General features: G+C 35.7%; 2 protein-coding genes and 1 long non-coding RNA gene across 3 annotated transcripts in view; 2 read left to right on the forward strand and 1 right to left on the reverse strand.

The window, feature by feature from the left end:
• Uvrag (UV-resistance associated gene) overlaps positions 1 to 11,976 on the reverse strand; it is a 30,979-nt gene extending 19,003 nt beyond the window's left edge. The window contains exons 1-4 of the mRNA XM_028318923.1: positions 11,646 to 11,976; positions 7,490 to 7,637; positions 1,243 to 2,345; positions 832 to 1,000 (exon numbers count right to left, since the gene is read on the reverse strand). Coding sequence (XP_028174724.1) covers positions 832 to 1,000; positions 1,243 to 2,345; positions 7,490 to 7,637; positions 11,646 to 11,720 — 1,495 coding nt within the window. The 5' untranslated portion in view covers positions 11,721 to 11,976. The remainder of the gene's footprint in view (positions 1 to 831; positions 1,001 to 1,242; positions 2,346 to 7,489; positions 7,638 to 11,645) is intronic.
• An 808-nt stretch (positions 11,977 to 12,784) lies between these two features.
• Positions 12,785 to 13,421, forward strand: LOC114363255 (uncharacterized). The gene is made up of 3 exons (XR_003656763.1): positions 12,785 to 12,851; positions 12,926 to 13,115; positions 13,303 to 13,421. It is a non-coding gene; the product is annotated as an uncharacterized LOC114363255 (long non-coding RNA).
• A 542-nt stretch (positions 13,422 to 13,963) lies between these two features.
• LOC114363257 (uncharacterized) lies at positions 13,964 to 19,534 on the forward strand. The gene is made up of 7 exons (XM_028318935.1): positions 13,964 to 14,104; positions 18,175 to 18,207; positions 18,309 to 18,341; positions 18,566 to 18,676; positions 19,093 to 19,167; positions 19,307 to 19,345; positions 19,423 to 19,534. The coding sequence occupies exons 4-7, from the start codon at positions 18,596 to 18,598 to the stop codon at positions 19,528 to 19,530; spliced, it is 303 nt and encodes a 100-aa protein (XP_028174736.1). The 5' UTR covers positions 13,964 to 14,104; positions 18,175 to 18,207; positions 18,309 to 18,341; positions 18,566 to 18,595; the 3' UTR covers positions 19,531 to 19,534.
• The last annotated feature ends 1,722 nt before the right edge of the window (positions 19,535 to 21,256 follow it).

Raw genomic sequence — 21,256 nt, forward strand, 5'->3', positions numbered from 1 at the left:
ATCAGAGTTTGTAGGGAGTCAAGCAAAGCGCCCGGGGAAAGGAGCCCAGAGCAAATACCCGCGCGCTCTCCTGAGATTCGGTTCGTACGCCGTGAGGCAGGAAGAACCATGGGTGGTGGTAGGGCGGTCACGGACTTGTTAAAATGTTTGTGGATAAAGGCTGTGGTGGGAATTTGTTGTACAGTCAACTGTCAACAGCACATAGCTTAGGTAGATCGTTTCATCCACGAAGACGCGCCCCACCAATTTTTGGTCTCGGTCGCGCGGGGTGCGGGGAGTTTGATCCGAGCAATTCGAGCGTCATTATTGTAGTGTGCGTGTGCACTCATGGATAATTTTAGCGTGTACCGATAACACTAAAAAATTCGCGGAAGAGTAGTGGGGCGTGTGTTCGTGGATGAAACGATTTATAATAGACTATACATTTTAAGGCAATAAACGATTGAATATTGAAACTGTCCTCCATTTTGGTCTTTGCAAAATTGTTCAAAAAATAATCGAGACACGCATATGAAAGAACTAGTAGTTCCCGAGATTAGCGCGTTCAAGTAAACAAACAAACAATCAAACAAACTCTTCAGCTTTATAATATTAGTATAGATATAGCATCATCATAAAGGTAGCAGGAAGGCGCTGGATGCAGGCCGCCACCAACTAATCTGGAAATCATTAAAGGAGCCTATTTTCCGCAGTGGACGTCTTATGACGATGAAAGAAAACTTCCAAAAACATCTGTACAAAATTCTTGACAAACATCTTGACAGGCGTCTTTGAGATAAATTACTTAGATACTATTTAATTATGGTTTTGTGCGGTTAACAAAACACTCACCTATGTCTTGGTTCTCCTCAAACAGCTTAGCACGTATTTCTTTCAGTCTTCTAATGTTGGCCAGCTTGCTGTCCCTTTCATCCGAGAGTATTATTCGCTTAAACCTTAATATTTCTAATTGTTTTGTTAGTCTTATATGCTCTGACCTTTGGAAAGGCGAGGGTTTTGACTGAAAGAGAAAGAATATAATGATAACAGTAGTTTAAGGAAAGATTATTATAAAATATTGAGAAAGAAAGTATATTTTTATCTTATCAATAAGTAAGGGAGCGGCGCGATGCGTGTTATTGGGACCATAAGTCAGCAAGACTTCAGGTGTGCTTCAGATAAATTTTTCAAGTCGTATGTCACCCCTCCCGTGCCGCTGCCTATAGCAGAACTCTACTGTTGATTTTTTATGAAGATACACACCTTAAAAGACAGGAGATCATTCAATTTTAACGCTAATCTTGGTCCATTAGAGACTGGAGGTTTCTCCTCCTTAATCCTACCATTTTTGACCGTCAAGTCACTCTGAGACGACGACTTCTGTTTGTCCAAGCCTTCATCATCAGGCGAAAAGAGGTTCTTTTGAGACCTGCTCTTGTATCTTAATCTAATCTCCGACTCATCGGGCTGAGACCAACTGTCATTGGTCACCGCAGACTTCTGGTATATTCTTTCCTTAATTTCCTGAACCGCCTCTTGTCTTTTCTTTATAGAATACTGTAGCAAATGCAACTTTTGCAGCTTTGTTGCGTTATAACTCGGCCGTATCTCAGATTTTAAGAAATTTAAAGCCAAGTATCTGTATTTGGGTGCGCCATCCATTTCGTTCCTCAAATCGTAATTCTCAGCGGTCTCACTCAAGTCGATGTTACTGCCCGCTAATTCTTCTGCAGATGCGTTTTTGGAAAAACCATTAGTCATTTCCTTGACGTCTAAATTCTCTGGAGAATGCTCGTAAATGTAGTTCGGATCGACTTTTTTTGCCTCATTACCATCTCTGCATCTATCAACCCGCTGGCTTGAACCTATGTTCATACTGGCAGAGTTTCTTATCGCCGGAAAATTCTGCTTGAAAGTTCTTTCAACAGGGCTGTTGCTTTTCGAATACTCCTTTTCGTACCGTTTGGAGAATTTGCTCGGCGATACCGACCTTGATTCCTTCAGATATTTATGGTTTTGTATGAACTTGGGTTCTAGCGTCACGCGGGATAGATTCGTTTTGCCTGAAGAATCTGATGACAACGAGCCATGTTCCAATTCATTTTCCGGAGGTATTATATCGAGTTTGAGACTTTTGTACGAGCAGAAATATCCTCCGTGCATTTGGAACACTAGTGTGTTGCTTTTGAAGCAGTCTGAGGTAAAGTTAAGAGCTAGATTTGCTCCTATATACCTTAGACCCGTGAAGTAGACCCCCCATGTTTGAATTACGGTGTCTTGGGTTGGCTCGGTCTGGTCGCTAGGGGGCATGGTGTGACACCATATTCTGATGACGACGTTTGTTGAGGACATGCGGTGGGTTAGTTCTGTAAAAAAAATAGTTTATTCAGTACATAGGCCCTTTCCAGGGCACTTATACACGTCCCAAATAGAGCTTGCCCTACCAACACTTCGGGATAACATATGGGCTGGTGCTGAGAAGAAGTGGCGGGAGAAAGTCACCTTTGTAAAGAAATAAAATTAAAACGATGTTAATTAAAATGATTTAAGTGTTGACTAAAAATAATGGATTGAGTCATAGTTTAGTGATATTTAATATTGACAAGAACATTAGTTGATGTTGAGTTACCTATAAACAAGGAACCATTTTGTGATACAATCTTAATTAATCATACATAAACATGTATGTATGTCATAATAATAAACATTAAAATGATGATGAATTGTTATTCTTTCAAATTATTGGACGGGTGTATTGATACTTTATTGTAATATATCTAATATACCAAATTAATGTGATATTTAAACTTAAAAATAAGTCAGTTAACAAAATATCTCAATAAAGAAAGATTGGTTTTAGACTTCACGAGAACGAAGTCCCATCTGATAGTGAGAGAACATAATCATAATATTATTTAATTACGAATAACAACTGCTTGTTTACAAAAACCGAAAAGTGTTTTTTATCGTGAATGATAAAATGTGTTGGCCACTTTAGATGATAAACATTTGCACTTTAGGAATGCAGCGAGTAAAAATAGATTCTTTAGTATCTTCTTTTGCTTTTATTTTTTCTTTGCCTTATAACAAAATGTATACAGGGTAACTATTACGGTGTATAGAAATTTCATCATCATTTCGGCCACAGGACGTCCATTGCTGAACATAGGCCTCCCCCAATGATTTTTACATTGCCCCGTTGGTAGCGGTCTGCATCCAGTATTGACATTCACAGGGCTTGTAGGTATGTATCTTAGACTGCATCTCACTTAACATCAGGTGTGATTGCAGTAAAAAACCTGCCTTGTTCTGCATAAAAATGAAACAAAGAATTTCAACAATAATAATAATATGTAAAAAAATATGCATTGGCCTAGAAAATTCAAAATTGCTTGTGGACCTAAAGGCAAAGACATAAGACATAATGTCGTATAATTTAGACAAATCAAAGCTGAGTTTTGACTGGAACTAATGCATCACTCAATAGATAAGAACAATAACACGCGTATGAAATAGTACAGTAAACAGACCATAGTTCGAATGGCATATCGAGATACACATGGGCTCTTATACCGTTGTAATAAATGCCAATTTAGAGCAAAAATATAGTATTATTTGCTGTCTGTTGTACTGTAACCCTATTCCAGATGTACTGACACACATTTAAAAGATAACTGGTTTATCTACTAAACAATATGAATCATTGTGAGACAGAAGTTCAGTGTTTTTAGGATAACGGACCACAATGCAGGTTAGTCTCTCAATTAGGTTAGTCTTTTTATCAATTTTGGTTGATGATTTTTCTTTAAGCTGGGTCCAGACAGGTGTAACGCGTAATGGGAATGTGTCGTGTAATGTAATGGAAATAGTAACGGCAGCACGTTACATGTAATTATCGTAGAATTCTTGTTACATTACACGGTGGATTACATTACACATTACACTCGTCTGGACCTGAGTTTAGACCGGTCCTGTGCTGCCCGCATCCAGGCACTTCCCGCGATCTTCACTAGATCGTCGGTCTACCTAGTGGGAGGCCTGCCCATTCTTAGATTTTGCATAACAATAGAAACTTAAGACATCAGTTGTTTGTTTATTGACTTTAGTTGCAATGAATATGGTTTGCAGGGCAGAGATTTTCATTTCTATGACATATGCAATTAAAAAACGTGCTTGCCTATTATAACAAATATCAATATCCGGTAGATGCTAATACCACAGCTAATACTCGTATTTGTCATTAAGTACATTTCTCATTAACTTAAATTTATCACTAACTAGAATTTAAAGAGTAGACACATTAAACATTGATAAATAGCTTTAAAATATACATTCTATGAATGTTATGTAGTATTGTTGGGCATGTATTTAAATGATCTTTTTAAATTAGCAAAAACGGTAGATAAAAAAATCTAAATGGTCATCTATTTTAATGATTGATCCTCTTTCTTTGAGACATAAAATAAATAAAATCGATCGATATTTTAACCTCTATTGAACTACGCAAAAAAAATTGAGATGNCCAGGAGATCTTTAACGTTTTACATAAATATATTGACTTGGCCATCGCATGAAAACACGTGTAAATTTAATTATTTAGTGCGATGGCCAAGTCAATAATTTATATAAAACGTTAAAGATTTCCTGGCCTGGACTTGGTATTACATGGATCTCACAACTTTTTACCGTAGAACAACTGAGTTGCGAGACTTGGTTTTTTTGACAAGTATTGTTTTTGATGGGATAGACATTTACAGGGCAGGTATGTATCCTAGACTGCATCTCACTTAACATCAGGTGTGATTGCAGTCAAAAATCTGCCTTGTTCTGCATAAAAATGTAACAAAGAATTTCAACAATAATAATAAAGTAAAAAAATATGCGTTGGCCTATAAAATTCAAAATTGCTTGTGGACCTAAAGACAAGGAAATAAGACATAATGTCGTATAAGCTGAGTTTTGACTGGAACTAATGCATCACTCAATAGATAAGAACAATAACACGCGTATGAAATAATACAGTAAACAGACCATAGTTCGAATGGCATATCAAGATACACATGGGCTCTTATTCCGTTGTAATGAATGCCAATTTAGAGCAAACATATAGTATTATTTGCTGTCTGTTGTACTGTAACCCTATTCCAGATGTTGATATTTTACGTTACTGACACACATTTAAAAGATAACTGGTTTATCTACTAAACAATATGAATCATCGTGAGACAGAAGTTCAGTGTTTTTAGGATTACGGACTTATTTTAGTGTCTCATTTAGGTTAGTCTTTTTATCAATTTTGGTTGATGATTTTTCTTTAAGCTGGGTCCAGACAGGTGTAACGCGTAATGGAATGTGTCGTGTAATGTAATGGAAATAGTAACGGCAGCGGTATCCTTCCGTTTGGCCAAATTACTTTTCGCCAAATTTCACTTCGCAAACAACTTATCGCCAAACTTTCATTTCCCAAATGAACTTTTAGCAAATGTACTTTTCGCAACTAATTCATTTGTTCAAATTATCATTTGGCAAAATTTTACTTGGCAAATGTTTATATAGCAAATGTTTTACTATGCCAAATATTATATCCCAAATAATTTATTTGGTCAAATTGACACTTCACATGCTTACTCACCGTTACCCACAAATCAAAGCATAAGGCAGATGATCATGGTTTTCACAATAATTTTATGTAAAACAAAGAGATTGCAGAAAATAGTATGGATGCAGAAAGTAGGTATTGCAGAAAATAGTAGGTTAGGTTAGGTTAGAACAGTGACCCTTAACGCGCGAAGGCGAGCGAAGCGTGCCGCGGCAGCGGCCGCCGAGCGCTAGAATCACCTCTATTGTTAATTAATCATTTGGTTTCGATAAAAATAATGAAATATGAAAATTAATTTAGAACAAATTTTATATTAACTACCCAGTAAACAAAATAGTAACCACAAGCTAATTTGTAGGTATTCCATTCTATGCACCAATCAAACTATTTTGTAAATAGTTTATTGTGAAAAATTTTTGCCAAATGAAACATTTGGCAAAACATACTTTGCCAAACAATAATTTGCTAAACAATAATATGCCAAAAACGACATTTGCGAATTAAAAGTTTGCAATAAGTTGTTTTGCCAAATGAGAATTTGCCAAATGAAAATTTGCGAAACGTTGTTTGCGATGTGATAATTTGGGAAACGTTTTTTGGCCAAACATTAGTAATCCAACGGCAGCACGTTACATGTAATTTTACTAATACGTAGGGCTGTGGTCAATCTGGTTGTTTTTACATGACCTAGGTAGGATTAATAATACTAACACACACATGCACATATAAATTACATACGCAACACACACTTGAAGAGCACTGTGTTATTTATTTTTTTGTTTTGTGTAATACTTAAATATTAATTTCTACCCACTTGATATGGTTGCCACAGAATACCAGCGTTATACTCTAGGTCTTGACCTAGGGCATAGCACATGCTGAGTGGCTGCCATTTTGGTTCAAATTTAACTACTTAGTAATTATATTGTTGTAAGTAGTCTAAGGATGTTTGGACTACCTAAATAAAAATATTTTTCTTTCTTTCTTTCTAATTCTCGTAGAATTCGTGTTACATTACACGGTGGATTACATTACACTACACATTACACTCGTCTGGACCTGGGTTTAGACCGGTCCTGTGCTGCCCGCATCCAGGCACTTCCCGCGATCTTCAGCAGATCGTCGGTCTACCTAGTTGGAGGCCTGCCCATTCTTAGATTTTGCATAACAATAGAAACTTAAGACATCAGTTGTTTGTTTATTGACTTTAGTTGCAATGGATATGGTTTGCAGGGCAGAGATTTTAATTTGAATGACTTATGCAATTAAAAAACGTTCTTACCTAATATAACAAATATAAACATCCGGTAGATACTAATACTCGTATTTGTCATTAAGTACATTTCTCATTAACTTAAATTTATCACTAACTAGAATTTAAAGAGTATACACATTAAACATTGATAAATAGCTTTATACATTCTATGAATGTTATGTAGTATTGTTGGCTAACAAAAAATTATCTAAATGTTTGAGTGAGTTCTTTTACAGTTAAATATTGTGTAATATTATGTACTTTATCATTAACTCAAATAACATAAATATTTTTAACTAGCTGACCCGGCGAACTCGGTTCCGCCTTAAAGGCAATAAATAAGCAAATCTTTTCTTATTTGCTCACCGTTTAGACCTACCCTGGACTACGACAAACATTTTAACACCAAAATCAGCTCAATCGGCCCAGCCGTTCTCGAGTTTTAATCAGACTAACGAACATCAATTCATTTTTATTTATATAGATTTAAGGTAGTTGAACTGATTCTTTTTATATGCATGCTGTGCTTATGTCGAGTAGGGTAAATCAGTGTGAATTGATTTTACATTAATTACTTACTTTTGCATGATATTTGATTGTACCCAGTTTTAAATAAAAAAAAAAATAACAACTCCTTAATAAACAATAAATCATACCTGAGTCTATTTCCTTCCACTTAGGGTGTGGAGACGATATCCTCTCACTCGTATAGAACGGTGCTGACATGGTTGTGTGATGCAAGGTGAGATAGAAGCTGCATTGGACAGTGCTTCCCTCTGGTGGACGGATGTTGTAACCGACAATCTGAAAATTACAAATTCGGTTTATCATGCGTTCAACCAACCGTGAAAATGTAAGGTCATGTCAAGGTGGAATTTATTAAGTGATTATTATTTGTTTGGAGATGAATGTGTAAAATGTGTACCAAAACCAGACACATTTTATTTAAGGTCAAACAGTTGTAGTTTTTTTAGTTCATTGTTATTCATTTATGCAGAGAGATTCATGCATTAAAAGAGAAGATTATTTAGTTTTGGATAGACTATGTCTATAAGTTTAAAATTTAAATAGACAATAAGTCTGAGAGACGTAGCTTAACCCAGATACTCCTGAAACATTTTATTATCTCCAAAGTTAATGATCTTTGTATATGAGGCTTAAAAACTGACAAATAACATGGGAAAAATAAGAAAAACAATATTTCCCTCGTGGAAATTCGGAAAAGCGGTGTCGTTTATAAACAACAGTAGTAAAATGCACTACTATGAGGTATGCATTGCATAAAGTAAACCATCCTTTATTTTATTTGGCTTTTGTGACAAAACTGAGTAATATTACTTTTGGTATTATCTTTTGTTTCTTTAATTGTAAAAATGCATAACGTAAGATAGGTAACTCGGTATTTCCCTGCATTGCGCACCTTTTTGAGGGATATCGAACTCGAGTCTATGTCTCTTCGAAAGGATGTGCGATGCCAAAAGCAAGAGCGTCCGAGGAAGACCAGATTCTTGACATATCCTTACGAGAATGTCAGGATAAATGCTGAGTGGGGAGCCTATTGGGGGGGTCATTCCACTTTGTTCACCTAGGTGAAGAAAGTGAAATAGAAATATTTATTTGTCTTTTTAGTGTCCTCATTAGGGCTTGCAATATCGGATAGTTTTCAACTCCGGAACTGATTTCCGATATTGGGCACTCAACTCCGGAATTCCGGTTCTAGTTCCGGAGTTGGTTAAAAAAAGTAAGCGCCTCTCGACAAACANGTATTGTTGGCTAACAAAAAAATATCTAAACGATTGAGTGAGTTCTTTTACAGTTAAATATTGTGTAATATTATGTACTTTATCATTAACTCCAATAACATAAATATTCTTAATTTAAGATGGTTAAACTGATTCTTTTTATATGTGTTACAGGAAATGTATGAATTCTAGGAATTNAAAATGTCAAAACAAGATGACGCGTCTACGTCGCGAAAAAAAGGTGTTAATATGGAAAAAAACAATAAGAAAGCATTCTAGAAACAAGGGTTTATCGTATGTTAATACAAAAAATAAAGAAGTGAGTCAAAAAAGGGAGCCAGGTGAGGTATGTGTGACAAATTTTTTAAATCATTGTTAAAAAATGTAAGCATAGTTTTATCTAAAATATATTACATAAATTTACATTACTTTACCCTTGTTATTATACACATATATTATTTAGTAATAAAATGGTGATAAAAACATTTTATTCGAATTGTAAAATTATTTACTTTGTTGTAGGTTTCTTGCAAATTCTCGTGTACCTGTTTAACATTAGAATGCCGTAAAAAAATATTTCATGAATTCTGGAATCTAGGAGATTATAACGAGTAGCAGATTTACGGAAATTACTCATAAATTTCCTGTAAAAGGTCACACATTTCTCGCATGCGATCGTGATTTTGCGATCATTGAAAAAGCGAAAAAGCGTGCAAAGCCATTGATTCCAAAAGACCTTATTGAAATTATTACAAATGCTTGCAAAAAAAAATCCATGCGTGGTAGTGGATAATAAAACCTTTTTTGGTTGGATGAATCTAGCTAAAAATATGATTAATACCAAAAAGCTACAGATATCTTCGGCAAGGATGATTTTGGTGTCATTTTTACAAAGGAAAGCTATGGAGAATTTGCACCTTGGATATCGACTCCAGTGCTTAAGCCTGGAATTACTAAGGCGAGTTTTGAGAAACTACGAGTTGACATGATCGAGACACCTGTATCTTTATCTGCCGAGAAAAAGAAATACATTAGTGCCATGTTGCCGTATTTAGCCGGAGACAGCAAATTGTTTTATGAAAACATTTTAAAATAAAGATATTTAAAGTTGAGTAATGTGCAAGTACTAAAACACTTACAACGTTATGACTTGCATAAATAATGGCACTTAAAACGTTTTGTTCTTTTATTTTTTTTCAGAATTTAATTAATATTATTTCCTTGTTTTGAAAGAATACAAAAGTTGTGTTAAATTATGAGTAATAAATGATAATTCGATAATACATTCTTTTTTTATGGAAATGCTTTTTCTTTTTCCAAAAAAAATGTTTTTTGTATCTCCTGAAAATTTAACTTTCTGGCACTTGAAACGTTATGGTTTGGCACCCCTCACTTATCTTGAAAAACTCATCGTTGAAAATGGCTAAATAAACTTGTAAATATTAATTATAACCTAATGAATTATTAACATTTGCCACATAGACTAAGTCGACAAAGCCTTCCCCTGTCAAGTAACATAAATAAATAAAAACAGAAGTACCTACATATTCTCCAATATTTTTTGTTTCTACGTGTTGTTTTAAAACGACGGTAGTATAAAGTGGGTTGATGTAGGCAGTACGCACAACCCTAAAGTTTTTTACAGGTTTACTCTAAAAAGTTTTCTCTAAGGCACACTACACCACTGATAAGTCTTATTTTATTAAACAGTCATGAGAAATAGGGACTGTACTCAGTACTTATAAACCATGTTTACTTTAAATGCTTACATCATTTTAGTTGTAGGAAGTAGATGATAACAATCAATACACAACTGTCTGTGGGACCAGTGTGAATTCTTATCATTTGTCCATAGTGACGTGTTGATTTTTCAGGCATAGGATGCACAAAGGTGTCAGGAATCGGGATGTTTCTAGAGATCTAGATAGCAGAGGAGGCGAAGAAAATCGGCAAGACTTGGAGCGAACGAGATAGAGGACTGTTGTGGACGTCCTTTGCCCCATCTAGGGGACATAGGACCTTCAGTCAAGTAGAAATCTACATGAGAATGTTGATAGACGAAGACTGCCGAAATGAATTAGGTTTGTACTATTCTCTACTCTTTTTAGAAATGAGGTGTGATATTAATTTCAGTTTTCGGTGAACTCACACTTATCTTGACTGCAATAAAGATTGAAGCTGATTACTTAGGAATTGTTACTAACTCTTTGACATCAACAAAATAGCTGCTCAACTTTATTTATTAGTAACTTTCACTTCGTAAAATCAAAGAATTGTTTTTTTGATAATAAAATTAACAGACAATAATAATAAACTTCAAAAATAAATTAAATAAATAAATAAGTACCTATTTTTTATACTGAAATAGAAAACAGAAAAATATGTTGTAGTAAATATGTAACTGTTACATTATGTATTATCTTGTATCTTTAATTTTACAGGTCTGTGTGACCTATCAGTATAAACTTATATTTTAAATATAAGTATCGACACAGTAACAGTAATGCCACAGGCATAAAGGTAGTAAAGAATGATACAACAAATGCCTATAGACGTAATAGTTTTTACTCGTTTTACATTGACACTACGCCCATAGGCAATGTATGTGAATAAGTAGTGTCATTTGGGTAGTAATTGTACTGTCCACCAAAGTGTTAACTACACCACACATGTTTGTGAACTACACAGTAAGAATGTAACTGTAAAATACACATAGAATGATGATCGCTGACAACTTGCTATCTGTAGATTAGGCAAAAAATGTGAACTTGACCAATTCCCATGGAATTTTAAGTTTAGCCAATGCTGTTAAATCTTTCCACACTGGACACTAATCCAGGAATTTTATAGCAAGTTTCTATTTTTATAAATAGTGACTAAATGCATTTGTTATCATCAGATGGTTCAATTCTATGTCAACCAATCGTGCACATTCCATGGGACAATCCGAACGAGTTCGGGAAGCATCACGTCATTTTTATTATGACATCCAACCCACACATTTCTGGAGGATGTAGGCGTATGTTAGTAAACCAAAAGTCCTCGGAATTTTTCTACATTACTAAGTTACCTGAATAAGGCTCCTCAAACGAAGTTGCTGCGTTGCAAGAGGCGTCCATTCCCTACACCTCGGTCTACCAAACATCGCTCAAATTCTACAAATCTAACACCAAAAAAAAACTAAACATCCAAACAATGGAATTCTCTTCGCGTACGGTATTTACGACGTTAAACGTGATTCTACATTGAAGTGCTCGCGTAACTGATACTCAGTTATTAACGCACCCTTCCACAACAAATAAAACTGCAATTTTGTTTGAGATTAATAAAAGTAATTAACACTTTTCTGCCTTTTCAGCTGACTCAAACGTCAAATCAAGTCAATCAAGACAAGATCAACGCTAAATCCAGTTGCCAGATTAAAACTTTAAAAACTACTATTTTCTAGTGCAAGTGCAAGCTGTGTGCAAGATAACTTGTAAAAATTCGACAGAATTTGAATCTAAATGAAATTAAAGTGTTGTATGGGTGCAGTTCCTGTATGCAAATATTAAGTCGTCCAGTGTGGTGTGTGAGGAATATACAACCCGGTCGAGTCAACCTGGGCCCCTTTTGCGCTAAAAAAAATTATCTTCAACGCGCCCGGACGACGAACGAATATCAGTTGTTTTGACAAATCCGTATCGCGGTGTCGTTTTGGCAGCTAGTTGAAACGAAGCATAGACGTAATTATCTCATGTAAAAATGAAAATACTAGGAAGGTACGTCCTCTCGCTGCGTGACCGTACGTAAATCTACTAAAATTTGTTTTTTTTTTAGCTAGCAACATTTTCTTTTATTTTTAAAAATTGTAACGGACAAAGAAATCTAATCACATTAATTTGGATTCCTAATTTTTATATTCAGCCAAGAAGTGATGTCTACGGCTGGACATAGGGCCACCCAAAGTCCAACCCTGCTCACATCCAGGTTCTACCCACAACCTTCACCGATCGTCGGTCCACCTACTTAGTGGGAATAGTGGGATGCCTTCCCACACAACTTCCGGCCCGTGATCGCCACTCATGAATCTTTCTGCCCCAATCTCTATTAGCTCTACAAGCTATGTTAGTCTTTGAAAATAAAAAAAAATATATTTATTAACCAACATTTTGTAGAACGCTCATGAGTAAGCAACATTGCTCTTAAAGAATTTTCAGGCGTTACATTAAAATTAACTTTGATTTAAAGAAAACAAGCGATTAATTTATAATATTTCCACAATAATAATGAAAAGGTATATCTTAATATTTCCATAAGTGCATTATTTTGTACTGTTTCTTTTTCCAATATAACATTTTGAATCGTTAGGTATATTGGAAAATGCTCTCTACGAACGTCAACCGAACTTAATGTGATTTATCAATCAAAACTAATAAAAAACAAACCAATTAACTTTTGGTCACACTCGGTTTATTTCTTAATCCAGCAGCAGTCTAGAAAGATGGAGTTAACGTGTACTTTAATATCTATTATGAGTTTTCTTATGATTTTACCAAGGGTAAGTACGAATACCTCGATAATAACACCGTTTTCTACAGGACTCTTATCTTTTTAAATACTTAGAGGTTGGCTTTTTTGTGAGGACCTTAAAATACAAGCGAGCTCAAGTAAAATGGGGTTGTTAATTAGTAAAAGATATTAATTTTCATGATGTCATTTAATAAGTTTACAGAACGTTTTTTCAGCCCTGCATGTCCTATTTTTCTAGCGGGGAAGGTAGTGCTTCCGATGAATTCAAATATAAGCTCCAGAAATTACGGAACGTGAAACCCGTAAGAACATTTTATTCTTATGTCTTACCTACAAACTAGCTTGTCATTTTGCAAAAGGACTATTATCGGTGTCGTCTATTATTCTTTATTCTACCCCTACTTACTCACCTCAGGGGAAGCACCTGAATGCGGGCAGCGCAGGTCCAGTCGTAGTAGACATCCTTGGAGGAGGCCTTTGTCCAGCTGTCTACGTCGTCCTCTGATTGAAACAAACCCCTACTACTTATTTACTACACTTAATCAAAGCATGTAGTGCAGATTCTGCTGAATCATATCGATAGACTTTTTAATGGGACTACTACTAATACCACAGAATAATAATAAGTACTCTAATACTTTATACTATACTATTCCCACCACTACAACTCCCTTAAAGCCAGAATCTACAGCTTGACCGCCAATAAAAACCCAACTAGTGAAGGTCAAAGTTTGTCTCTGGGGAAAGTTAAGCTGTCATTGGACCCGAAACGAACTTGATTAGAAGAGCATAGGAGTTCGAAGTTAGCTTCGACTTGCTCCAGTGAGATATCCATAGACTTAAAAGGCTCAAAGACTTTTTACGTGACCATTTTAGGAGAAACACGACGTACAATATGGACCAGAGAAGAATGCAGGAGACCCTGCCGATGTGTTTGCCTCCAACCCGCACTACAGATATCCTGAATATTACACCGACTTCAGCAGGAGATTTGTCCCCGTATATCCTTATACGGAAGTGAGTAACACCCTTTTACAACCTGATAGTGCTAACTGCGCACCTCGCTGGAATTAGTGTTGCCGATCGAAANAAATATATTCGTCTAATAGGTGTAAGTGCCAAGGTTAAGTACCTGCTTCATTAAAGTTTGAAATTCATCTTAGTTGCGTGTACTATTAATGTAATAACGATTGTAGGTACCTGCCTGTGCAATAAAATGAACGGTAAATAGTTATTAATTTAAATTTATTATAGACGTGTAATGTTAATGTAATGGTGTGAGTAGGTATTATTTTGACGACTTACGAGTAACGTACGCTTAGGGTTAGTGTTGGGCTTCTGGGTTTGGTTGTACACATAATTAATAGTAAACGCGATTAATCCGGTAAAATAAATTGTTTTAATTAATGAATAATTTTATTGTTTTAGGTAAAAAATGTCACAAAAGGAAAGTCATCCGATTTGGCAATTTTTTAAGAAATCTACAGCTGACGTTTCAAAAGCTGTGTAACAGGTCGTTTTCACTTGGTAGCCATGAGCCTAAAAAACAAACCTTGCATGGTCTAAAACAACATTTATCAAAACAGCACGAAGTCGAGCATAGGTAGGTTTTAAAACGACAGTCCGAATTGAACGAAGTAAAAAACGAAGCCAAATTAAAGAAACAAGAACAAAAAATTCCACAAGCATATGCATCGACCTCTAGTTGTGATAATCAAAACCTTGTTCAAAGCACGATTCCAGGTTTAATTTCTAGACCTAAACTGACTCAATGGCCAGATGATCATGAAATTTCTAAAAGGATAGATAAAGCCATAATGGATTTGATAATTGTAGACATGCTTCCATATACGTTGGTTGAAGGTGAAGCATTCCGGCGACTAAATTTTACTGACCCGCACGCTGTTCATAAGTATAGATCAAAATCCGAAAAGTATTTCAGAACATCTTTGATGCCGAAAACGTACGAAAAAATGAAGCTTAAAGTAAATGAATTAGTTGCAAAATGTACTTGGCTTAGTGCTACCACAGATATTTGGAGCAACGAGAGTAAAACCTGTTCACTGCTGAGTTTCACAGCCCATTTTATTCTCGAAGAAAAGCGTCTGAAAGTTATTTTAGGTGCATGTGTGCTAGAACAGAGTCATACGGGTGAATATATTGAACAAAAATTTTCGGAAATGGTTACAAAATGGAACCTGTAAGGAAAAATATTTCTGGTGTTGCGTGACAATGCACCTAATATGAATAGCGCTATGCGTAATAATTACCAATCGATTGGATGTGTATCGCACAGTCTGCAGCTAGTTATTAACAATTCGCTTTTTATTGATGCCTTAGTCAAAAAGACTCCACAGAAGTGTCGAAAGATTGTAGGCCACTTTCACCATAGTGAGCCAGCTACCAAAAAATTGTCTGAATGTCAACATCAATGTGGAACCCCGAAACATGTTTTGGTGCAGGATATCGAGGTAAGATGGATGATGTTAGAGAGGCTGCTAGAGCAAAAAAGTGCAGTGAACTTGTATAGTGTAGAACATGGCAAGATTGAGACGCTAACTTCTGACGAATGGGACCTCATAAAACACCTAACGAATGTGCTGAAATTCTTTTACGAAGCGACACTTGAACTATCATTCGACAACGCCTGCATCTCAATAGTAATCCCTCTGATATCGCTGCTTAATCGAAAATTACAAACACAATCAGAAAATGAAGCAGAAGCGTGCATAAATATGAAGCATGCTCTCCTAGAATCTCTATATAATAGATTTTCTTTTGTGAAAGGACATCCCTTACTAATGGCTGCAACTTTACTTGACCCAAGGTTTAAATCCAAATATATATCCACAGACGAAGTTAACATTGCCACAAATGAGATCGTTAATTTTCTGGTAAGGTACAGCAAAAATACTCACAGTGAGCAAGAGAACGACATAAATGCGACATTGTTCTCTGAAAGTCAAAATATCCATAGCCAAATATAGTCTTTGGGATACACACGACCAGTCAAATATCGAGCAGATGCACACCGATGAAAATCTTGACCCAACAGCGACACTCAGACAGACTCTACAATGTTACCTATCAGAACCCTTATTACAGCGTAATGCTGATATTTACTCCTATTGGAACTCCAGCCCATATCCTTTATTACGAAATGCTGTTCTAAAATACCTGTCAGCACCACCGACAAGTGTACCTAGCGAGCAGTTGTTTAGCGCTGCTGGACAAATATATGCTGATAGGCGAAGTAATCTGCTTGGAGAAAATGCGGAAAAACTATTGTTCTTGGCATATAATACACCGTGTTACTTTGTATTCTTGCCATATTCACAGAGATAAAAGTAGGGAACAATACCTATTATTTAAGATAAACAAGAGACTCCCATAAAGAAAGTACACTAAGATTTTAGTAAATTTGGTTTTGGAATAAACCAATTTTGTCTCGCACGTTCTACAGGTGCAAGTGGAATAAACCTAGTGGGCGTGGCCTAGTTCTTAATTTTATAGCTTTGGGTACCAGCCTTTTTATCCAGTCATAATAACTATTTTAAAATACTCTTCAGTTGATTTCAGATTTTCCTTTCTACTTTACGGGCTTAGGACCGTCAATTAAATTACAACATTGTACCCTATTTTTACAAATTAATAAATTAAGTATGAAATGAAATCACCTCATTCACAATTAATTATTTATTCATAAGTTCCTACTTACAAAGTTTACGTACTGCGAAGCAAGTGTTCAAAGTGTCCTCCGTTCTCATGAAGGCACAGTCTAGGACGGCGAAGCGTAGGTTTTTCGCTTTAGTTTTCGCAACACATAAACGTTTTGTATCACAGTTTCACTAAAACAATCCTTTCATGTAACGCGTTTACACTGGGACCTAATATTTTGAGATGTGCATTTATTGAATGCCTTGTATTCTAGAATACTATTTATGTGATGATTTACCATTTTTGGAATATTATCATATCTGTCTTTAATCAATTTTAATGCCTCCTGATAATTGTCACCATTTAAAGTCAGGTTTTTGACAATATCCAAAGCCTCTCCCATTAAATATGAGCGTAAGTAGTATAATTTTTCGCATGGGGTCAAACTTTGGTTACTGTCAATCACCGATGTGAACATGTTAATAAAAGGATAGTAATCCACAATGTTGGAGCCATTAAAAGGTTTAATATTTATTGGTGGAAGACGACTGTACTCACCTTTTTCTCTTTGTATACCATTATTTTGGCGGTTTAGTCTGGCGTCCAACAACTCCATGCACTCGTAATATACATCCTCAACCTTGCCGACGTCCTCGCTGTCATCGGCATTGGTATACAGGATACTTTTGTTTATTAATTCATATTCTTTAAACAGATTAATTAAACGTTCTCTTTTTAAGCGGAGAGCGTCGACACTTGCGGATTCGAAAGAATCCGAAAAACAAAAGTGTTTTAGGCGTGTGATTCCTGCCTTCACGTACCCCCTTCCTAATGTCTTTTCGGCCATGGCTTGGAAATTGAACCACGACTTTATTTACTAAAATTTTATCCAAAATCCCGAAAAGACAAATTTCTAACGACAAGTTAAAATGAAACGAACGAATGAAAGACAGTTGACAGATCGATGGCTCCTACGTATACTGGCGTAAGTGAAAAAAGTNGCGAGCAACAATACTATCGATAGTATCGATAGTATTGCACATATTCAATAGTATTGCCTCGTTTTGTGCTATCGATAGTATCGATAGTATCGATACTATACATATATAGGCCTATCGATGGAGAAGGCTTTTTTGAATGAAAACTATCGATAGTTCGGCAACACTAGCTGGAATGCGACTCTCCCTGGCACTTCTCATTCGCCCTGTTCTACCAAAGCATCGATGTGACGTCACGGCTACCAGGTGCGCAGCTAGCTTGATCTGGTTGTATTAAAGTAAATTAATCTGGATTATTTTTTACTTATTGTGACCTGGCTCGGTGGATCATGTATGAAAAAAGCAACTGAAACACCCTATAATTATTATTATTTCCCTTGTGTATTTTATTCTGTGGTGATGTTTATCATGTTACTGATGTTTTTGTTACAGAAAAAGCCTTCGAAAACTAACGGGGAATCTCAGGTCAGTACTTAATTTAAGCGTAAGAAGTCACTTAGGTTCATTTATTTGGGCGATCTAACAAGTATGTCTGAAAAATAATTTATTCTTATTCACTTCCACAGGAAAATAGGAATCGGGAAATAATTCCAATAAAAGTAAGAACTAATATCTAGCCTAGTCCCTACCAACTTGCTATTTTGTAAATGGTGCGCTAACCAATGAAACATGTCATTGTCTAGTTACCTAGTTACTTGCGTTCATCATCATTAACCACATACCTCCATAAACCTTCAAATTAATTCATAGTTGATCACAGTTCTGAACATCGGACTTGTCACTGCATCAAGTCCGTTGTGGTAATTTTTTTCAATATTTTCAGTCATCTCCCGAAAAAGTGATCCAAGTGGCGATGCAGTCAGCTTTAGAGGCTGCCTTAAACCCACCCAATGACACTGAGTCAGTCAAGAAAGAGGACATGCTGAGGAGCGGTGTATGTATCTTAATTACTACTAATATTATAAATACTAAAGTAACTCTATCTATCTGTTACTTTCACGCCTAAACCGCTGAAATGATTTTGATGGAGTTTGGTATTAGAGATGTTAGTGTCCCGGGAAAGGACATAATAATATGATAGTTTTTTTAATCCCGGTTTTTGAAACCGGCAAGCGCGCTTCTCGTGGGCCAAAGCTTATTAGGCTACTATAAAATAGAAATGAAACTTAAAAGTAGCAGTAGGGGGTGATAATTATGGAAGACATGCCTATTACTTACGTGGCAGCAGCAGAACTTACGCCCGTATTCACAAACAAACATTACTTTGAGGTCTCACAGTGCGCGTGGACGCACAGAGCATCGTTTGTGAATACGGGCGTTTGATAGATGTTGATCTACCTATTTTTTCAGGATTATTGGAATTCAGTGTGGGTTGAAGAAGTAAATCCCAAAAATGTGTTGAGAACATACCAAAATAAACATTCGGTATGTAATTTTATTAAATGCTTCTCTAAGATGTTTTTATGTCATTGATGCTTCTATCAAATACATTCACTTAAAAGTCATCATCAAAGGATGTATGTACCTACTTGCATCGAATACATAATTATTATTTCTGTTACAGAACCAGGATAAGAAATACAGATCTTCTGTTCCAAAGCTGGTGAGATACTAGAGATTTGATGTTTTACTAATTTGTTCGAAGTAATAGAAGTTTCAAATATGAATTAATATTTTTAGGGATCCGTACGAGCGAAAATAATGCCGGGTTCCAAACTTTACCAGCTAGTGTCAGTTCTGCGGCAGTTCTCGCCGCGGTTACTCTACGTGATCAATACTAACAAATAAATACGTTATTAAATATTTTGTTCTTTTATTCCATAACCCATTTAAGTTTTCAATAACCTCGACAAGGGTTTCCTGCCTTGCGTGCCCAAACAACTGCACGCAGGAAGATTTAATAAAGGCTACTGCAATGATATTAAAGGACTATAGATATGTTACGTTTAGAGATGAAACGGATATCCGGCAACTATCCGGTAGGCCGGATATCCGGCCTAAATTTACTATCCGGCCGGATACCGGATAGTAACTCACTATCCGGCCGGATACCGGATATTAAAAAACTACAACAATTTCCTATTAATGAAATGAAATACTTTAATCTTAGAGGTAAACATCAATAAAATGGCTTACAATAATGACGGCTTTTATTTAAAGTCCAAAAAGTTACAAAAAGCCATAATATTAAGGCCTTTAAAAAAAGTAATTTCTTTTTCTGGGCTATTCACTCTAATGACGAATACATAAATAGTAAATATACAGGGTGGCCAAAACAGTGAGGCCTAAAAGAAAAATTTAGATTCCTTACATCAAGGTGTATCTAAATCACCCCCATGTGTATAATACGATTTTGCTTAGTTTAGGAGATAGAGTTAATTTTGTGATATTTTAAAATTCTATGACCTAGTAGGCTTTAAAAAAAATTATCTTATTTTTGGGTTGATTTTTCTCAGATTTCTTTTTTTTTTGACAGATTCGTTATTAATTGCAGATATTTGAAAAAAATAATCACCTTCCTATCTTTGATGCAAGATACAAAAGTTTTGCTAGAAACATTAAAATTATGCTTTTAGCAGAACACTTAAAAGTTTAAGTAAAAAAAATATTATTCGGAAATAATAGGATTCCCAATATTAATTCACTCTAAGAAAGTCAAATACATGTAACGGAATCTCCGACTTACTACTTTAGTGGAGCGATTACAGGAAATAGTGGCCCATTAAGTACATGTTTTTTTGTATTATTATGAATGTTCAGGAAACGGCGCAGTTTTTGAAATGGTTTTGGACCTATGGAAGTAATTTTTTTTACTTAAGTTGAAAGTTTGACAGTGTTCTGCTAGAAGCATAATTTTAATGTTTCTAGCAAAACTTTTGTATCTTGCATGAAAGATAGGAAGGTGATTATTTTTTCAAATATCTGCAATTAATAACAAACTGTAAAAAAAAGAAATCTGAGAAAAATCAACCCAAAATAAAGATATTTTTTTAAAATAGAATTTTAAAATATCACAAAATTAACTCTATCTTCTAAACTAAGCAAAATCGTATTATACACATGGAGGTGATTTAGATACACCTTGATGTAAGGAATCTAAATTTATCTTTTAGACCTCACTGTTTTGGCCACCCTGTATGTTAAGTAAAAATATTGCCAAATAAAATAGGCGATCATTTTTCACTGATGGTCTGATGTCATGATGATGCAGTTCGTTCAGATTACGCAGCAAGTAAACGAATCACACACTCACGAAGGCAACCGAAATCGCCCGAATTTATCTGCCCCCTAGACAAGTGGCAAAATCTGACATTCTATTCGGACTGATTCGATTTTCGAAAAGTGTGACTAGTCTAGTCTACTAATAGACCCGCTGATCGCGTTCGAAGCACCTGTGCGGCGCTAAACTCGTCACGACATGCAACGAGACAATGGGCCAACTATCCGGCCGCCGGATATCCGGCTATCCGGCCTAGCAGCTGGCCGGATATCCGGTATCCGGTATCCGGCCAAA

This window comes from Ostrinia furnacalis, unplaced genomic scaffold (genome assembly GCF_004193835.3).
Source record: "Ostrinia furnacalis isolate ACB-3 unplaced genomic scaffold, ASM419383v2 OfSCF7044, whole genome shotgun sequence".
Taxonomy (NCBI): domain Eukaryota; kingdom Metazoa; phylum Arthropoda; class Insecta; order Lepidoptera; family Crambidae; genus Ostrinia; species Ostrinia furnacalis.